This window comes from Kogia breviceps, chromosome 3 (assembly GCF_026419965.1).
Source record: "Kogia breviceps isolate mKogBre1 chromosome 3, mKogBre1 haplotype 1, whole genome shotgun sequence".
In the NCBI taxonomy this organism is placed as follows: Eukaryota; Metazoa; Chordata; class Mammalia; order Artiodactyla; family Physeteridae; genus Kogia; species Kogia breviceps.
Genome location: NC_081312.1, coordinates 177,763,227 through 177,782,253, shown reverse-complemented (window position 1 = coordinate 177,782,253; position 19,027 = coordinate 177,763,227). Strand labels below are relative to the sequence as shown.

The 19,027-nt window shown below is 41.0% G+C and overlaps 1 protein-coding gene across 7 annotated transcripts in view; it reads left to right on the top strand.

Moving 5' to 3' along the window:
• PRTFDC1 (phosphoribosyl transferase domain containing 1) overlaps window positions 1–19,027 on the top strand; it is a 96,032-nt gene that overhangs the window by 15,350 nt on the left and 61,655 nt on the right. For all 7 annotated transcript variants that reach the window (XM_067030440.1, XM_059058142.2, XM_059058143.2 and 4 more), the window contains one exon: window positions 1,832–2,015. In XM_067030440.1, coding sequence (XP_066886541.1) covers window positions 1,832–2,015 — 184 coding nt within the window. The remainder of the gene's footprint in view (window positions 1–1,831; window positions 2,016–19,027) is intronic.

The following is a 19,027-nucleotide window of genomic DNA, read 5'->3' as shown; positions in this document are numbered from 1 at the left end:
AATTTCCAGCCTTTTTCAAGCCTTCCCTGGCTTTCACTTCCACCGAGCTTTCCTGTGTCTCTGCCGCACGGGCTTACGGGCTCCAGCGTCCAGGGATGTGTGGTGGCCTGGGTCCACACTAGTCTGTGCAGTGCATGTGCACAGCTTCTGGTCCGCTTGGGATGCGTGGAGAGTTTATTATGCGCCCCTCTCCCATGACTGTAACCTCCCAGACTCGCTTTGAAATCTGTGCCTAGGCTGCCAGGTAGTTGCTCAGACAGGACTGCAACTTCGGGATAACGGGACCCCTGGCCCTCCCTGTTCGCGTGCTGCCAAGATGGCCGTGTTAAGGACGGCGCTCCGCATCGGGTGAGCAGTGCCCCACCCTGCTTGACTGTCTGGTTGAACAGTAGAGCAGATTGGGGGCCAGGGAGAGGGGACCACTCTCAGACAAGAATACCACAGATCTGTGCTGTTTCTACCCAGGGTTCAGTGTTTTCACGAATAAATGATTCTCAGTTTGGTGCATGCCTTTGGTTGATTTCCAGAGCTCTGAAATGGTTGCTTTTGACAGACTTTCTACTTTCTTTTTGTGAAGAGGATGTGTTGACCTCCTCACTGCATCATGCTGGAAACAAGTGTCCCTTTTTATAGAATATCTGGCATGCTGGGGACTTCCCTGGTGGTCCAGTGGTTAAGACTTTGCCTTCCAATGCAGGGGGTTCAGGTTCGATCCCTAGTTGGGGAGCTAAGGTTCCACATGCCTCATGGCCAAAAAAAAACAAAACATAAAACAGAAGCAGTATTGTAACAAATTCAATAAAGACTTTAAAAATGGTCCACATCAAACAAAATCTTAAAAAAAAAAAAAAAGAATATTTGTCATGCTGATGTACATGTTTTGTTGATCATATTTTGAGAAACATTACCTGAAACCATGCTTGTCATTTTATACGTATATGTATGCACATATACACACACAAATAAAAAACCTATAAAAATATATAAAGTAATATATTACATATTTAGAACATATGTGATATAATATTTTATTTTTTCACATCATTCACTTCATCTGTTTTAAATCTAATTCAGTTTGAGGTGCCAGTGGGAATATTTTTTAAAGTGTGCACCTTAGGTCCTACCTCCATTCAAGGTTTTAGTGTTGTATGGGTGTATGGGCAATGGACTTATACATGTGAAACAATGAGAAAAACTACAGTGACAGTTCCACGTTAGGTGTTGGATGCCAGCCCAAGGCTGCATCATTGTAGAACTTCAGGAGACACCATTCAAGCTGTGGTCTGTGGAGATGGTGTCCACTGAGATTGTCTGGAGGACCTTTCATATAGGTGATGTGTTGTCTTCATCAAACATAAGTCCAATGTCATTCTTTCCATAGTTATTATGGTCTTGACTTTTCCTCCAGTCTCGTCTAACATGGTCAGGTGGGTGAGTCATTCTCCATTTCCTTTTTCTCTGCTTTAAAGGGAGCGTAATATCACCACATACCATCATAGCCTTGTCAAAGCTAACAACCAGGCTCTGTAGTGATGAAATAATAGCCTTCGTGATCTTTGACCTCATATTTTACACCTTAATCATTTTTTGTGACGCAGAGGAGCAAAAATGTATGATTGACGATGTGGTTATCAGAAATATGTTTTGAACACTTTCTCTTTGTCCAACTTTAACAAAGCTTCTTTTATCTGTAAGCTTCTGTCTCCCGAACCCTTCTCCACATTCTCCTGCATAATCTAATATGTAGAGTACATCATGCATTTTGGGGGAAAGGAACAAAAATGCTCAGAAGTAGTCATGCTTTAATATATCTTTTAATCCCTTCTTTCAGAATTGAACGGCTGGCTAAGGATATTATGAAAGACATAGGATACTGTGACATTATGGTCCTGTGTGTACTTAAAGGAGGCTACAAGTTCTGTGCAGATCTGGTAGAACACCTTAAGAACATCAGTCGAAATTCTGATAGATTTGTCTCTATGAAGGTTGATTTCATCAGACTAAAAAGTTACAGGGTAAGTTATGATTTACTCCATTTTCATTATATGATGTTCAGAATGAACAGTGCCATAAATCAAAGAGCTAATAATATTATGAAGATGAACGATGTATTTTATTTTAATTTGCAAGTTACTACAGCCTGTAATTCAGATAATATTCTTTGGGCAGGGGAGCCCTGCTATTATACTTCCCATATAGGGGAAGATGATTCAGGAATGATTCATGCTTTTTTTATGGTTATAAAGTTGAGTGGTTATTTCCTGGTGCCTAGTCTCACCAATGACCGTGTTGAGAATGAGTGTTAAGGAAGTCCAGTGAGTACAGACGTGTTTCTGCTCTGGATGTCACTGTTGGCCCTGGAGACCTGTGGGAGGGTGTCCCCCACAGAGAGGAGTGTTAGTACTTGGGTGACTGCAGTCAGGGCCTGGAGCTAGAGAAGTAAAACCTGTAGGGACAATGAGTTATCAAGAGCAATGAGACAAGACCAGGGAACCTCCACCAGTCTGTGCTGGGTTTTCTTGGCCACCACTGGATGGAATTGAGAGAGATTATTCTCCAAAGATGTCTGCCCTTAGCCTTCCCCTCTTTTCTCTATGCTGTTGCCTTTTGTGATGCTTTTTTTTAAAAAAATAAATAAATTTATTTATTTACTTATTTATTTATGGCTGCGCTGGGTCTTCGTTGCTGTGCACAGGCTTTCTCTAGTTGTGGCGAGTGGCGGCTACTCTTCGTTGAGGTGCACGGGCTTCTCATTGCGGTGGCTTCTCATTGCAGAGCACAGGCTCTAAGGCACGCCGTCTCAGTAGTTGTGGCTCACGGGCTCTAGAGCGCAGGCTCAGTAGTTGTGGTGCACGGACTAAGTAGCTCCGCGGCATGTGGGGTCTTCCTGGACCAGGGCTCGAACCGTGTCCCCTGCATTGGCAGGCAGATTCTTAACCACTGCGCCACCAGGGGACCCAGATAAGCTCTTTTTGATGAACTCAGAGTCGATTGACTAATCACCTAATCATGGGAGTGAATTCCTATTATATTTACAAGTCACACCCGCACGTAAATGGAGGAGATTATACACAAAGGGTGTGTACACGGGGGGGGGGGGGGGGGGGGGGGGGGGGGAATAGGGATGGGAGGGCATCTTAGAATTCTGCGTACCAATCTCTTTGACTCAGTTGCCTCAGCTTTTGAGTATCTGGCAAATTAGTTCTTATTTCTTAAGATACTCTATTTTCCTGATGACCTCTCAGGGCAGAATGAAGCTGGGGTTTTTTTGGTTTTCTTGTTTGTTTTTGCAGACATCTTAAACCTAATTTATTGGTTTCATCTTCTCTTAAAAATCTTTTCTCTCTTGAGGTGTCTTTCATCCTGATTTAAGTAGCTGTGCTTCCTTCTTAGAAGACTTTTTTTTTCTTTTTTACTTGACTCTGATTCTTACTGTATTTTCCCCCAGCAAAGAGCTTTTTTAAAAAATCTTAAAAAAATTAAAGTGAGGTTTACTGAAGCATAATTTACATGCAGTAGAATTTACCTCTTTTAGTTTGCAGTTCTGTGAGTTTTGACACATGCATACGGTCATGTAAGTCACCACAATCAAGACAGAGAACAGCCCTTACCACAAAAAATGCCCTTGTGTCCCTTGGTAGTTAATCCTTTCCCCAGGCCCCAGGCTCTGGCAACCACTGATATATTTTCTGTCCCTAGAGTTTTGCTCTTTGTAGAATGTCGTATAATGTAATCAAATATCATGTGGCCTTAGCAAGTCTGTAAAGCTTAGCATCATGCATTTGAACTTCATCTATATTGTTATGTGTCCCACTAGTTCATTTCTTATTGTCAAGTAGGATTTCATTATATGGATATGCCAGTTTTAAAATCGTTCATCAGCTGAAGGATATTTGGTTTGTTCCCTTTTTGGGGTGATTATGAATAAGGCTGCTATAAATATTCACCTGCATGTTTTTGTATGTACTTATGTCTTTGTTTCTCTTGAGTAAATTTGTCTTGAGATTCCTAGGTCACACGGGGAGTATACATAAGAAGTTGCCAAGCTGTTTTCCAAAGTGATTGAATAATTTTGCATCCCCACCAGCATGTATGAGAGTTCCAGTTGCTTCACATTTCTGGCAACACTAGGTATTGTCAGGATTTCTTTATTTTCTTTGTTTTTTACCCATTCAGCTAGCTGATAGTATCTCACTGTGGTTTTAATTTGCATTTCCCCGGTGAATAGGGATGTTGAGCATCCTTTCATTGAGTAATCTTTGCTTAATTCAAGGTCATGAAGATTTTATCCTCCATTTTCTTCACAAAGTTTCCTAGTTTTAAATTTAGATCTAGGTGTATGATCCGTGTTGTGTTAACTTATTAATATGGTACAGATCAAGGTTTCTTTTTCTTTCTTTTTTTTGGGCAAGTGAATGTCCACTTGTTCCAAGATCATTTGATGAAAAGACTGTTCTTTTCCATTGAATTGCCTTTGATCTTTGACTGAAAATCTGTTGACTGTATACGCGTGGGTCTGTTTCTGAGCACTCTGCTCAGTTCCGTTCAGCTACGTGCTTATTCTCGGGTCAGTGCCACACTGTTTTGATTACTGTGTATCTACAGAAGCCTGGAAATCAGGTAGTATGTGTCCTCCAACTTCTTTCTTCTTCATAACTGTTTTAGCTATTCTAGTTGTTTGTCTTTCCATATAAGTTTAAAAATCATGTTGTTGATTCCTGCAGCATAACCTGTGTTCTGCGCAGGTGTATCTGAGTTACATGCTTCTTCCTGGGACACATGTTCAGAAAATGACGGCGTTAGGATGATCTGAGGGTGGAATTTTTGGTCCTATGACGTCAAATGGTCATCCATCAGATATTTGCACAGGACCAGTTTAATGGCTGGGGGTCTCGACTGATTTGACCTGGGCAAGACTAACTCCGTGTTCCTGAAAAAAACAACTGTACTATAGCAATCCATATGTCAGAGGTGTTATCTATAGGGGGTGATGAAAGGCGTCTTGTGATATATTGTCTAAGCTACGTGAAGCTTGGAGGGTATGCAGTTTTTGAAAACAGAGCAAGCTTCGTCAGTGAAGGCAAGTTACAGGATGTTATTTATTAAGCAAGTTATAGTTTAAGGGCTCTAACTGATGACTGCCCTTGGTTTCACTATTATATATGGTAAGTTTTTCTTTGAATTTCAGTTTCCAGTTGCCTATTGCCAGTATATAGAAATACTACTGATTTTGTGTATCAAATTCTATGACTTCAAAACTCTCTTATTAGTTTGAATTGCTTTTTTGTAGATGCTTTTGGATTTTTCTACGAACACAGTCATTTCTACTGTGAATAGAGATGGTTTTCCTTCTCTCTTTCTAATTTGTGTATTTATTTCTTTTTATTGCTTTATTGCACTGGCTTGAACTTCCTGTACAATTCTGAATAGAAATAGTGAAGGAAAACATTCTTTTTTTTTTTTTTTTTTTTTTTTTTTTTTGCGGTATGCGGGCCTCTCACTGTTGTGGCCTCTCCCGTTGCGGAGCACAGGCTCCGGACGCAAAGGCCTAGCGGCCATGGCTCACGGGCTTAGTTGCTCCACGGCATGTGGGATCTTCCCGGACCAGGGCACGAACCCGTGTCTCCTGCATCGGCAGGCGGATTCTCAACCACTGCGCCACCAGGGAAGCCCTGAAGGAAAACATTCTTGCCTTGCTCTCAGTCAGTATGATATTAACTGTTGCATCCTCAAATTTTTGATGTATTGTTTTCATTTTCATTCAACTCCAACTATTTTCATATTTCCTTTGTGACTTCCTCTTTCACTCATGGATTATTTCTTGTTGTTTAATTTCCAAATATTTGTGGATTTTCCAGAGATAGTTCTGTATGATTTCTAGTTTAATTCTGTTGCAGAAAGGATACTTTGTATGATTTCAATTCTTTTAAAGTTTTTGAGTGTTGTTTTATGGTCCAGAATACATCAATCTTGCTGAAACTAAAAGCATTAGGATCCATGTGAGATTAAACAATGTTGCTAACTCTCACTGTCCATTTCTCTAAACATCCTCTATTTCATCAATGTTTTAACCTAGAGGCACACATTCTAACACTTATTATCTCATGTTTATGTGATACTAGTTCTGAACAAGCATATGCATTTGTATAGCTCCAAGACTATTATGATCATGTTTCCTGCATCTCGACAGATATTTTCAAGTCAATGTATTTTTTTCCCTGGGGATAAGGCTATGGGGGCGCCTGCCCAGGGTTCTGGTGAAGGAGGAAGGCAATAGTAGACTTTATTTATTATTTATTTTTGGCCGCGTTGGGTCTTCCTTGCTGTGCGCAGTCTTTCTGTAGTTGCGGCGAGTGGGAGCTACTCTTTTTTTTTTTTTTTTTTTTTTTTTTTGCGGTATGCGGGCCTCTCACTGTTGTGGCCTCTCCCGTTGCGGAGCACAGGCTCCGGACGCAAAGGCCTAGCGGCCATGGCTCACGGGCTTAGTTGCTCCGCGGCATGTGGGATCTTCCCGGACCAGGGCACGAACCCGTTTCTCCTGCATCGGCAGGCGGATTCTCAACCACTGCGCCACCAGGGAAGCCCGGGAGCTACTCTTCGTTGCACTGTGCAGGCTTCTCATTGCAGTGGCTTCTCTTGTTGCGGAGCATGGGCTCTGGAGTGCAGGCTCAGAAGTTGTGGCACACAGGCTCAGTAGTTGTGGCTCACGGGCTCAGTAGTTGTGGCACATGGGCTCAGTAGTTGTTGTTCACGGGCTCTAGAGCGCAGGCTCAGTATTTGTGGCCCACGGGCTTGGTTGCTCTGCGGCATGTGGGATCTTCCCGGACCAGGGCTCGAACCCATGTCTCCTACATTGGCAGGCGGATTCTTAACCACTGCGCCACCAGGGAAGCCCTAGACTTTCAATCTTTACCACCAGTGTCCATTCTCACACACAGCGCATTTTAATTTTTTTCCCACCCTTAAATCCTGTAGGAGCCAAGGATAATTGTGGTGTCTCTTCTCTTCCCTTCTTACAAAATGTCCTTCCTCTTGTCCATCACCAAGGTGACAAAGATCATCTCCTGAGAGATGACCTCACGTAAAAGCCCATCTGCTCACTCAGAGCCAGCGTTTCCCCAGATTAAATTCCTCAGAAATGGGTGGAAAACCATATTCATAGACCAGGCTATGAGGCGAACAGCCCAGCTCTCTGCTAATAGAGCGTAAGCTGTCCTCATCCAGAGGTGAATTCATTGCCCTCAGGTTAGTCTTGAGCTGACCATCCCTTTACACACTTGAGCTCTTTCAACATTCCCGAGGACAGAGACCTATTAAGACACCACCAAATAAGGGGAACAGGGCTAGCTCGCTTTCCTCTGAGGGTGTCTGGGGCTCCCCCGTACCTCCAAAGCGACTCATCGGGAGCAGACATCTTGAAAACATCTTAGCAGAAACAGTGGCCACCAAGGTGTTCTCTTCATTCCTTTAGAAATTTCTGGAGGACAGTCGAGGTTCTGGGGGCTGTTGGGAGTGCTGGTCAGAAGCATCGCATAGTTTCACTCCTTCCTATCCTCTGCTGTGTGATCCTTCTTAATTTTTTTTTTTGAGGAAAAAAGTTGAAAGTTCAGTTTACTGAGAGGCAGTGTGTCTCCAGGTCACAGCCATCAGCATTCATAGTTCGCTTTAGGGGCTCTTTCCCCAGGAGGGGTCCCAGTTGTTTGAGGCCTCCACTGTTTACTAAGGGACCTTCCTGAGGGATGGATGGTCCAGATATCTCAAGGCTCTAGGCAATTTGACTTGTCTTTGTTTTGTATTAAACTTCCTGTAAGACATGAAGTGAATTTGCATGAGTGATAACCATCTAGACGAAGATTACTTAGAAATTAGCATTAGGCTAATTCATTGGAGAGCATGGCCTCACATACTCCTGTTCTTTAAATGAAATGAGAGGCACTGGCTGTCTGAATTCCTGAACATTTCACGTTTTCCTTCCTCCTTCCCTGTGTTCGTTTTTCCTTCCGTCCTTCTTTCTGTCTTTTTACTAGCGTTCATTTAGCATTTGCTTGATGAATTCATCAAGATTATCTCAGTTAATCTTGAGTGTAACTCTGCCAGGTATCTCTCATCTCTTATTGATGAAAAAAAAGAGGCTTAGAGAGGTTAATTAACTCGCCTAAGGTCACACAGCCAATAAATCGTAGAGATGGCACCAGAGCCCAGACCCATCTGTCTCTCAAGCCTGTGCCCTTTGCAACATATCACATTTCCCACAGTTTTTTCTGAGGTTCTCCACAAAATTTTACTGTTTCACGAGATATTAATATGTTTGCTAACATTTATAAAGGAGTTTTTTTTTCTAAAATATATGTAAGACAAATATTAAGTTCATATATACAATTATTATCATTATGCAATAATTTGCCTTTAAGAAACGGTGACCTTACTTGAGAAAATCTGGAAGTTGCACGAAGAAAGAACTTATTACATGTATTACACCCCATATGCCCACAAATGGCTATACTTTGTAGCTTGTCTTATAAGAGCAACAAAACTAGTGAAAGTATTCAGTGTTTATTTTATTTAACAAAGAATCAAATATCAATTACTTCTCATAAATATTTTTTTGTCTACGGGGCCTAATTTTTCAGCTGATCTAATAATCCAAAGATAACACTACATTACATGAACACCTATTTGTGTTACACCATTATGTTACACATTTTAAAAATATTTTCTTTTTCTCAAAGTAATACATTCAAGTAGGTTAACAACCCAAACAAAGAATTTGATTGTGGTAGTTTTATGGAATAGACAGCTTGAAAATCCTCTTGCTGCAGACATCTAAAAATGCTAGGTGACTGCAGTAACTTTTAAAAAGCCTTTTAAATGCATATTGGAGCTCACAAGAAGGTAGGGAATATCCAAGGGGCAGAAATGAAGATCTGAGAATCAGCGCATAAGTGTGAACTGGGGGCTCCCAGGAGGCAGGGTTGGGAGTTGTGGTCTCAATAATCTGACTTTAACCCCCATGGAGAGGCAGATGGTAAAGCCTTGGACCCATATAAAATGGGAAGTTAGATGAGACCCTCATGCAAAGCCAGTGCCTTCAAAGGTATATGCCCTTGCTGAAAAAAAATCCATCCTTTAGTAATGGAAGACCCTAACAAACTAGCTTGTCCTTCTTGGCCTGGGCTGGAGTGGGACAGTGAAATATCCTGTGGGAACTTTTAAACAGGGGTCTGAACCACATGTGAGTTTGAAGTTTTCGTTTACTTCACCTGCATCATCTGGGAAACTCCAACCAGAGAATTTAATATTAAAATTGGTCTCAGACCACAATACTCCCAAATTCCCTGGTAGAAGCAAGTGGAAAACCTCTCTGGAGGGAATATCTCAACCTAGGCAGGATTCCACGGATAAGCCACACTTAACCTGGGCTCACACACCCAAAGCACAACAGACGCATAGAAACAGTCTACCTTAGGCCAGATCGGCTGGCAGGTAAACAAGCTATGTGAAAGAGAATATAACATAATTATACTTAACACGACTAAAGACATAAATTACAGGATTTAAAGGAAAGATAAGACAACACGAGAAGAAAAAGTAAATGAGAACTTTTGGAAGGGAAATCATAGAATGTCTAGCAAGGAAAAAGATACTAATTGAATGGATAAGAAAGTAACTTGAATGATAAACAGATTGAATGTTGTTATGGGTATGAATTTTGAACTGGAAGATACGTCTGAAAAAAACCATCTAGAAGGTAGCATGGATAGAGATGGAATATAAGAAAGAGAGGATGGGAGACATGAAAAATTGAGTGAGAAGATCAAAAATGCGTCACCTAGGAATTCCGTATGGAAAGACTAGAGAGAATTGAGGAGAGGCAAATTTTGATAAGATAATGCCTAATCATATTCTAGAGCTGATAGGAGACACGGATATTCAGATTCAGGAAGCACAGTGACACCACACATAGACACATCCCGGTGAAACTGAAAGGCAAAACCCCAGAGTCAAAGAATGGATTGTAAAAGTAACTGGGGAGAAAAGGAAAATTCCCTTTAAATGAATTACCACTATCCTGTCAACAGACTTCTCAAAGGCGAGAGCAGAAATCAGAAGATGTGGAGTAGTATCATCATTTTGAAAGAAAATAACTGTTCACTTAGATTTTCATTCCCAGCTGATCTTGAACTCAGGTGTGAGTGCCAGATAAAGACCTCAGTAATCATATTCTAGAAGAGTTTCCTGATAACAGATGCTGACCGAAAGCATCTCCTAATTTATTTTAGTATATTTAGGGTATATTTTAGTAAAAAGGAAATTGAACCCAAATGAATAAATGTGATGCAAAGAGATTGACAAGCATGTAGGTAAACCAACAAAGTTTTGATTGGTTCAAATAATTGATGAAACAATAACACTATAACCCATTTTGGTGGTAAAACAAAGTGGAATTTTAAAAGACCAGAATAATAGCATTCTAAGGTTGTGTATGGTTTAGGAGAAGCATCAAGAGGTTGATGATCTACAAAGTTTCAGTTAGGTGTATGCCTGTTGAAAATTTAAGTGTAACACTGAAAGAATAAGAATACTATGTATATTATGTATAACTTTCCAGCAAATAGAAAGGATGAGAAAGAATAAAGAAAACTCCAAACTTGATTGATTCAATAGTAGAAAATGAGAAACAATTAGGTAATATTGTTATACCCATTTTACAGATGAGGAAACTGAGACCTGAGCTGTTAAGTAATATGTCCAAGGTCAAACAGCTTGTAAGTGGAGGACTAATAATATTCAAACCCAAGTTCAACTTCAGAGCCCAAGACTGTGACCACTAAAACATATGGTGAATCTAGGGATGTGTTGATGTGTTGACATGTATTAGGCTAAAAGGAGGGAAATTTCACCAAACATATCAGCATAATGTTTTCCCGAGGTTTATTTTAATATTTACCTTACTAGGTTAAGCCAGCTCCTGTAATTGCTAGAAGAATGACAGTATCCATAGATAGACAATTAACTGCTTATTTTTCTGAAATGTCTTATATTTGATATTAATAAACTATGAAGACATACCCTCCAAAAAATGAATAATAAGTAGTCACAGCTGGTTTTCTTGTAAATGATGGGAAGCTATGATTTTCTTTTCGTCCTTGCCCCCTACACTATGGAGATTTTCCAAAAGATAAGAACGTTCCCTACACCTGCTTTCTCTCTGGATTCACTTAGAGCTGTTGCTCTTGGGAAGCCAGATCTAGCAGAATTTCAAAGGAACCTTGAGCACCAAGCTCCCTACCAACTCTGGAGGGTATAGAGACTTGAAGCAGAAAGAAACAGGCAGCATTCAGCTACCAGTTGAGCTCCACCCAGTTTAGTGTGTTCTGAGAAAGCTCTGTAAGGGTAGGGGTGGGAAGACTTTTGGAATATCTGTTCTGAGGGGCTTGGGAGTAGAGAAACGAGAGGATCTGAGAGAAGTGGGGTGGAGTATTAGTAGGTGCCAGCAAGTTACTTCTCAGCCAGCTTTTTTGTACATGGATGTATTGTTTGCCAAGTGTTTTTCTTTTATTCCCTCTGAAATGTTGCCTTGATTTAAAGCTTCGTTCACTTGTGTACAAGCCCACGTGAGGAAAAAGTGTATTTCAGGGAGCTATACTCTGATTTCTTTGTCTTCCAGCAATTTGGTTAACTAACCTGTGAGCAAAGTAAAATCTTCATCAAACTTCAAGTCTTTACAAACTGAGACTTTAATTTCAGGCAAGTTGTTGTTGTTCTGGATCCCTCCCCCATACTGCTTGCCCACGCCCTGCTTGTATTCATTAATAATTCCTGTGTGTTGGCAGCGCCAAGGGAAAGCTTTCTGGAGATAAAGTGGAATCCAGAGCGTGGCTGCAGTGGACTGAAACGTTTGCCATGCAGGGCATGTGGGGCCCTGGGGAAGCTGGGACCTTTATTAAAGAGGCTCATTAGAGCAAAGAGTTGGCCACAGACCTGTTCCCATGAAGGAAGGGGAAAGGTAAAATACATTTCTTCTCTCTCATTCCCAGAGTTCAGAACAAAGGTTTTAAGTCAGTTCTTTATCTTCCGTGCTAGTGAGGAATGGGGACCCGTTAGATAAACCAGATCCAGCATCCTGAGTGTTAGTGAGTGTACTTTTCACTTCACCCTGCAACAGCCTTTCACTGAAAGTTTTCCACACAGTAAGGGGGCCTCGTGTTGAAAGCCCCTTTCTTTTGTTTTTTTTTTTTTTTTCAGTTTATTTAAACAAAAACAAGAACTGTTCTCCCATTTCTTCTGCCTCTCTCCACCCTAGCCCCACTACCTCTAATAAACACCAGTCCGTTCTTTGCATCAATGAAGGTTTTTTTTTTAGATTCCACATGTAAGTGATCATATAGTATTTGTCTTTCTGTGTCTGACTTATTTCACTTAGCATAACGCCCTCAAGGTCCATCCACGTGGTTGCAAATGGCAAGATTTCATTCTTTTTTATGGCTGAATAATATTCCACCGTGTGTGTATACTATATCTTCTTTATCCGTCGATTCATAAATGTACACTTAGGTTGTTTCCATATTGACTATTGTGAATAATGCTGCAGTAAACATGGGGGTGCAGAAATCTTTTCAAATTGGTGTTTTCATTTTCTTCAGATAAATGCCCAGAAGTAGAATTGCTGAATCATAGGGTAGTTCTATTTTTAACTTGTTGGGGAACCTCCATACTGTTTTCCGTAGTGGCTTCATCAATTTACATTCCCACCAACAGTGCACAAGGGTTACCTCTTCTCCACACCCTCACCAACACTTGTTATTTGAAATAGAAAATATGAACAGACCAGTTACTATTAAGAAGATTGAATCAGTAATCAAAATCCTCCCCAAAAACAAAAGTCCAAGATTAGACAGCTTCACTGGTGAATTCCCCTTTTCTTTTGGAGACAGGCCGTCCACCTTTAGCAGAGTCCCATATCGGGGCTTGGGGTGAAGAAAAGGACCCCCAGTTCGATTATGTAGAGAGGGACAGGTGGAGAAAAGAGGTCCTCAGTTCTTGGGGGTGCTGGATGGGTCCAAGACAGAGAGGAGTATATGTGTGTGTATGTGTGTGTGTATCTATAGTATGTATGTATATGTAATTTGTATATATGTATATACATTTTACATATATATGTGTATATATTATGTACATATATGTACACGTGCCTTTTTAAGCTAGAAAGGGAGGAAAACTAAAGGAATAGAAAAGTAGAAGAAAATAAAGGAATGAAAGAGGGAAGGTAAGAGAAAAGAAACTCCAAAAGTTACATTTTGTTAAATCTGAGACATCATTGATGGTAAAGAACACCGTTACTTTACGTACTACTAAGAAAGAAAAAAAATGCTGTAAATTAAGCCATGACATGACATGATTGTAAGATGCATCTTGAGTTTGGATATATTAAAATTTAAGGAAAATGTACAACTTGGAATTGATGAATTGGTAGTTCCCCCCTTTTGGGCAGTAGCAAGTGTTTCAATAGCTGACATGTGGCAGAAAACATTGTCCTTACTCTTTGGTTACTCTTAAATCTCAGGTCCTGTAATATTATTCCAATATTCTTTTGCAAATGGCAGGATATTTCTTTGAGACTACACATTTTTTCCACCTTAGTATCTAAAATATTTTTAATATCCTCAAAACATTTATGCAGACTTCAAAGGGAGAGTTATTTAGTAAAGAATAAACCAGGGAAGGCCTGGGTGGTTTGATTCAATCCACATAAATCCTTAAGCGTCATCAAAAGCACGTATGAAAACCAGAACATAATTTCTCTGTGACCTCTGGATAGAGATGCTGAAACATCTGTCATGTTTATATGTTTACTGAAACAAAGAGCGTTGACATTACTTGTTTTGTCTTTGACCTTTGGTTCTTAAGATATATTTACTGCTGGCTTTCAGGATGCATGGATGAAGAAACTTGGCATGAAGCAAATATCTAGTTTGATCTTAAAAGAGATCATCTGCTGTTGCTCTAGGGAAGTTTACTTTGAGATTTCTAATTCTATCAAGTAAAATATATTTTTTAACAAAAAGTGAAACCAAACTGTGTAATAAGATGGTAGGGATTATAGCAACATTTTTAGTTGTCATTCCTAGTCTTTATTTTGTAAATACCTGTGCATTTTCTTAGTGTGCATTCTTAGTATTCAAATTTGATTTTCTATAGAGATGCTTATTAGGATTTGTCTTTCCTTAGGAAGAGCGAAAACTGAGAGGGCAAATAAGAGAGTAATGCAGAAGCAATGATTAAATTGTAGAGGCAACCCGAGTTTTCAGAGAACGCTGGAGACAGAGCCGGGCGTAACTCTGTATCTGCCTCAGGCTGGGGTTGGGTCCGGGACAAGAAATCAGACGCAGCCTGGAGGGGGGCGTGCCAGTGTAAGGTGAAGCCCAGTGCCGCAGGTGTAACAGGTTCTAGAAGCGTGGGCTGAAGGACCACAGACTTTAGAGCTCCAAGCACAAGGCTGGTAGTATCCGCCAGCTCATGTCCTACTATTGGTTCTACTATCAATAAAGCTGGATATTCGCTGAGTGCTTATATATTACGGCAAAGTATTGTTCCAAGTGCTTTATATGTATGAACTCTTTAAACCCTCACAAGACCCCTATGAAGTGGGTGCTCCTGATACCCCTTTTCCACAAGTAAGGACACTGAGGCCAGAGAGGTTAGTTGGAACCCCAAGGACACATGGCCAGGAAGTGGAGGTCTGTCGGACTCCTGAACTAGGGCACCACGGCTGCCTTTGGAGCTGTGGAGGAGGCAGAGGACCGCAGGGCCTAGGAGGTAGACAGGCAGGAGAAGGGAGCACCCCCAATTCCTTAAGAGTGCTGGGCAAGTTTCAAACAGGACAAGCCACAGATCCACAGTACAGTGGGTGTTGAATCTTGAGAACAAGGCAGAATGCCAAAGCCAGCAGGAGAAACGTACTACTGAGTCATGGGGCATTAGGTTCCAGATGCCTGCTCAACAGTTCCAAAGAGTTCCAGTCCCCATCTGAGGTTGGGTTTGTTCCTAGAGATTTGATGAGGTTGAGCTAGTAGGTGAGGTGTGGGCGGGAGTCAAGTGACTTAGCTAACAGAAGAGAAGGCTGCAGCACCTGCCAACGGGGCGGGGCCTGGCCCACCAGAAGGCGTGCGGTACTAGGAGTATTGATGGCATCACACGCCCCAGGGTTCCAGGCATATTTCCTGTCCCTGCCTTGCCCCATATATCATTCACAGGCATGCTGGACCCACGAAACTCGGGCGTCCTGCCTGTATACAGTAAGAATGCTAAAATTCATTTAAATCCATTTGTACCTGACCCTTTCCCAAAAAGATACAACGTGGTGTTTTATCAATTATGTCCAGACAGCTTCTAACTTTTGGCACAAAAATAATTGCTGGCAGCAAAAATCCTTGCCCTTATTTTTAAGTTACGTTATCTTAATCAACATTTTGTTACTGATATAGAATATGAAACCTAGCATCAAGACCATAAAGCCTCGGGGCTTCCCTGGTGGCACGGTGGTTAAGAATCCACCTGCCAATGCAGGGGACATGGGTTCGAGCCCTGGTCCGGGAAGATCCCACATGCCGCAGAGCTACTGAGCCCACATGCCACAACTGCTGAAGCCCGCACGCGTAGAGCCCGTGCTCCGCAACAAGAAAAGCCACCGCCATGAGAAGCCCGCGCACCACAATGAAGAGTAGCCCCCACTCGCCGCAACTAGAGAAAGACCGCGCACAGCAACAAAGACCCAACGCAGCCAAAAATAAAATAAGTAAAATAAATTTATTTTTTTAAAACTCCTTTATGATGGTCATTGTGCTATAACACAGTTTGAATTTAATGTTTTGATTCCATTTTAGATTATAATATGGGTTACTTTATGGCATGAGTTTGCCATTATTAAACACAAGATGATTGACAACAGGTAATTTCAACACATATTAAAATGCTTGAGATTCGTAGCTTTCAAGAACAAGAATGATTTCACTTTCTTTTTGTTAATTTGGCATTCATTTAAAGTATAGTTTTGAAAATACTTCTTTTTTTGTTTGCCTAGCATTATTTTCTCCTAGAGAATAGAAATGGAATTCAAACAAACATTGACAAATGAGAGTCTTCCATGAAAACAGGATGACTCTCAGGGAGGGAAAGGGCACAGCAGTACGTCAAGGGCCCTGAAACTCACGCCAGAGACAGAAATGACTGGTCAGAAACGCCTCCGGAAGAGACTCAGCAGTCACTCTAGAGCAGTAGTCGTGATGAATCAGCAATGCTTTTGCTACAAATGCTAATCTAATACAGTAGTGGGAAGTATGGGTAGGCATGTGACACTTGGAAGCCAGGAATTACTCCTTCCTTTCTCATGAGCCCCTGCAGAAGTGCCGGCGTGGGCTCAGTGCCCTACTAACCTCTGCGGGTTGTTTTGTTTGTAGAGCCCCTTCTAATTAGGAAAGGCAGCTGGAAGAGATGGCTTCCAGAAGCTGCCCCAATTAGAATTCTGGTAAGGGTGCACGTCTGAAGTTCATCTTGGCCTGTGTTTAAGAAATCTGCGAAGTGAAAATGTACAGTATTAGTCCTCTTCCTAGGAAGATAATTTCTTTTTTAAAATTATCTTAATTGAATTATAGTTGCTATGCAATATTATACATTACAGGTGTACAATATAGTGATTCACAGTTTTTATACTCCATTTATAGTTATTGTAAAATATTAGCTGTATTTCCTGTATCTTACAATATATCCTTGTAGCTTTTTTAAAAAAAATTATTTATTTTTGGCTGCATTGGGTCTTCATTGCTGTGCGCAGGCTTTTCTCTACTTGCGGCGAGCGGGGGCTACTCTTTGTTGCAGTGCGCGGGCTTCTCATTGCGGTGGCTTCTCTTGTTGCAGAGCACAGGCTCTAGGTGCGTGGGCTTCAGTAGTTGTGTTACACGGGCTCAGTAGTTGTGGCTCACCGGCTTTAGAGCGCAGGCTCAGTAGTTGTGGCGCATGGGCTTAGTTGCTCCGTGGCGTGTAGGATCTTCCCAGACCAGAGCTCAAACCCGTGCCCCCTGCATTGGCAGGCAGATTCTTACCCACTGTGCCACCAGGGAAGTCCTATCCTTGTAGCTTATTTTACACCTAGTAGTTTGTACCTCTGCATCTCCTACCCCTATATTGCTCCTCCCCCTGAAGATAACTTCTTAAAGATGAAAATAGGATTTTCCCCTTATCCCTCTGCTTTCTGAGCCCAAGTCACTCAGGAAGATATTACTTATGCCTCTATTGTTCAATTCTTTAAATCACTTCTAACTGTTGTTGAATTGTAGGCAGGGAAATAATTAACTATGAAAGAAACATAGCCTGGCTTTATTTCTTTATTTGAAGCAAAATCCACTCACTTTTAATGCAGATCAGTTTGGACCAGCAAAAAAGGATAATTTTTTCTGATGTTTTAAAGGTAGTGTTCTTGTAAGAATTAGAATTGTTAGTCATTTTAGATGATTAATGAGTATATTTTAATTTGAAAACCATTGTGTAACTCAGTTTGTTTCTTTCATTGGATAAATTTAAACATATTTCAAAAGGATGGGTTAATGCAGACTTTTTCAGGGATAATGGTTTTTGTGTCAGCAGTATTGTTAAGCTAATCTCTCCGTACAGAACACATATACTAGAATAGATTATCCCTAATATTAGTTGTACAAATTCTTAAATTAAGATCTCTTTCTACTATAATAGTACTGTAATAGCACTATGCCTGGGTTTTTTTGAAAGTTGAGTTAGATTTATCCAAACTAATAATAGTAATACTGAATAATTGACTACAGTGTAAAAGTACTATTTTAAGTGCTTTACAAATTTTAATGCATTGATGCCAACCACAGCCTGCTGAGTTAGGTATAATTATCCCCATTTTACATTTGAAGAACACGTGCCACAGAGAGTTTAAGAAACTGTCCCAGGATCACGGAGCTGGTAGAGAATGGGGCCGAGATGCAAAACTAGGCAGCCTGCTTAACAGCATGGAGGCTGGACCATGTTTCTTGCTGCTCCCAGAGGGACCCCATCACTACAGATCACTGTGGCAAGGGCCTCATTTCTCTGAGCTTTCCTGTCTTCTTTTGTAAAATGACAAGGTCACCTTTCAAGATCGGTAGGGTTCCTGACAGCTTTGAATTTATAGAATCTTTAAAATCCTGGGATGTCTGCATTAAAATGACAGATTGACCACACGTATTCGATTTACATTCTCCCCTGAAATGACAGTAATATATTTTATATACACGATATATAAAACCTCACATGGCACACTGAACAGGAGACAAGATAATAGTGCCAGGGATAATGGACCTAATGGCACGGGGTGAACAGGCCCTAAATGCCCGCAGGAATGACGCGGAGAGCCTTGAGAGACTTAGGGCTCCAAAGGTGTCAGTGCAGCAGACAGTGGGCTCATGTCTGAACAGACCATTTGGACTTCCTGGTTGCACTACCCCACCTCCATAGTTTGAAGTCACGTGACTGCTCTCTTCCCCTTCCAACCCACCCTCATCTGCCTCTTCCACTGTTGCAGAAAATTGAGGATTAAATTTTCAGAAAAAATAAACCAAAAGGTGTCAAAAGTGTAGACATCAAGTAAAGCAGAGGTCTGGGGGAATTCAGCTAAAATTTCTGTATAAGATTTTGGGACCATCACTCGTTTTCTTGGCAGTCAGGCGTATTACTACTCCCACCCCATCTAGTATATCCATCTGTTGTCACTCTCTGCCCCCAGTGGACACATAACTCCTCACAGTGGACTTTTCCTGTGTCTCACTTTTAAATACACTTTTAAAAACAAACAAGCAAGACAGTCTCTAACATGAAAGAGAAAGACTACACAACACGAAACAAAATAAAAGCAAAAAAACATATAAAGGGAACTCCAAGAAAATAGAAGTAAAGCAGGGAACAGAAGAAAATTTCAAAGTATTGTGTTTAATAATATTGAACATAGGTCAAAAATGAGGTATTGTATCTC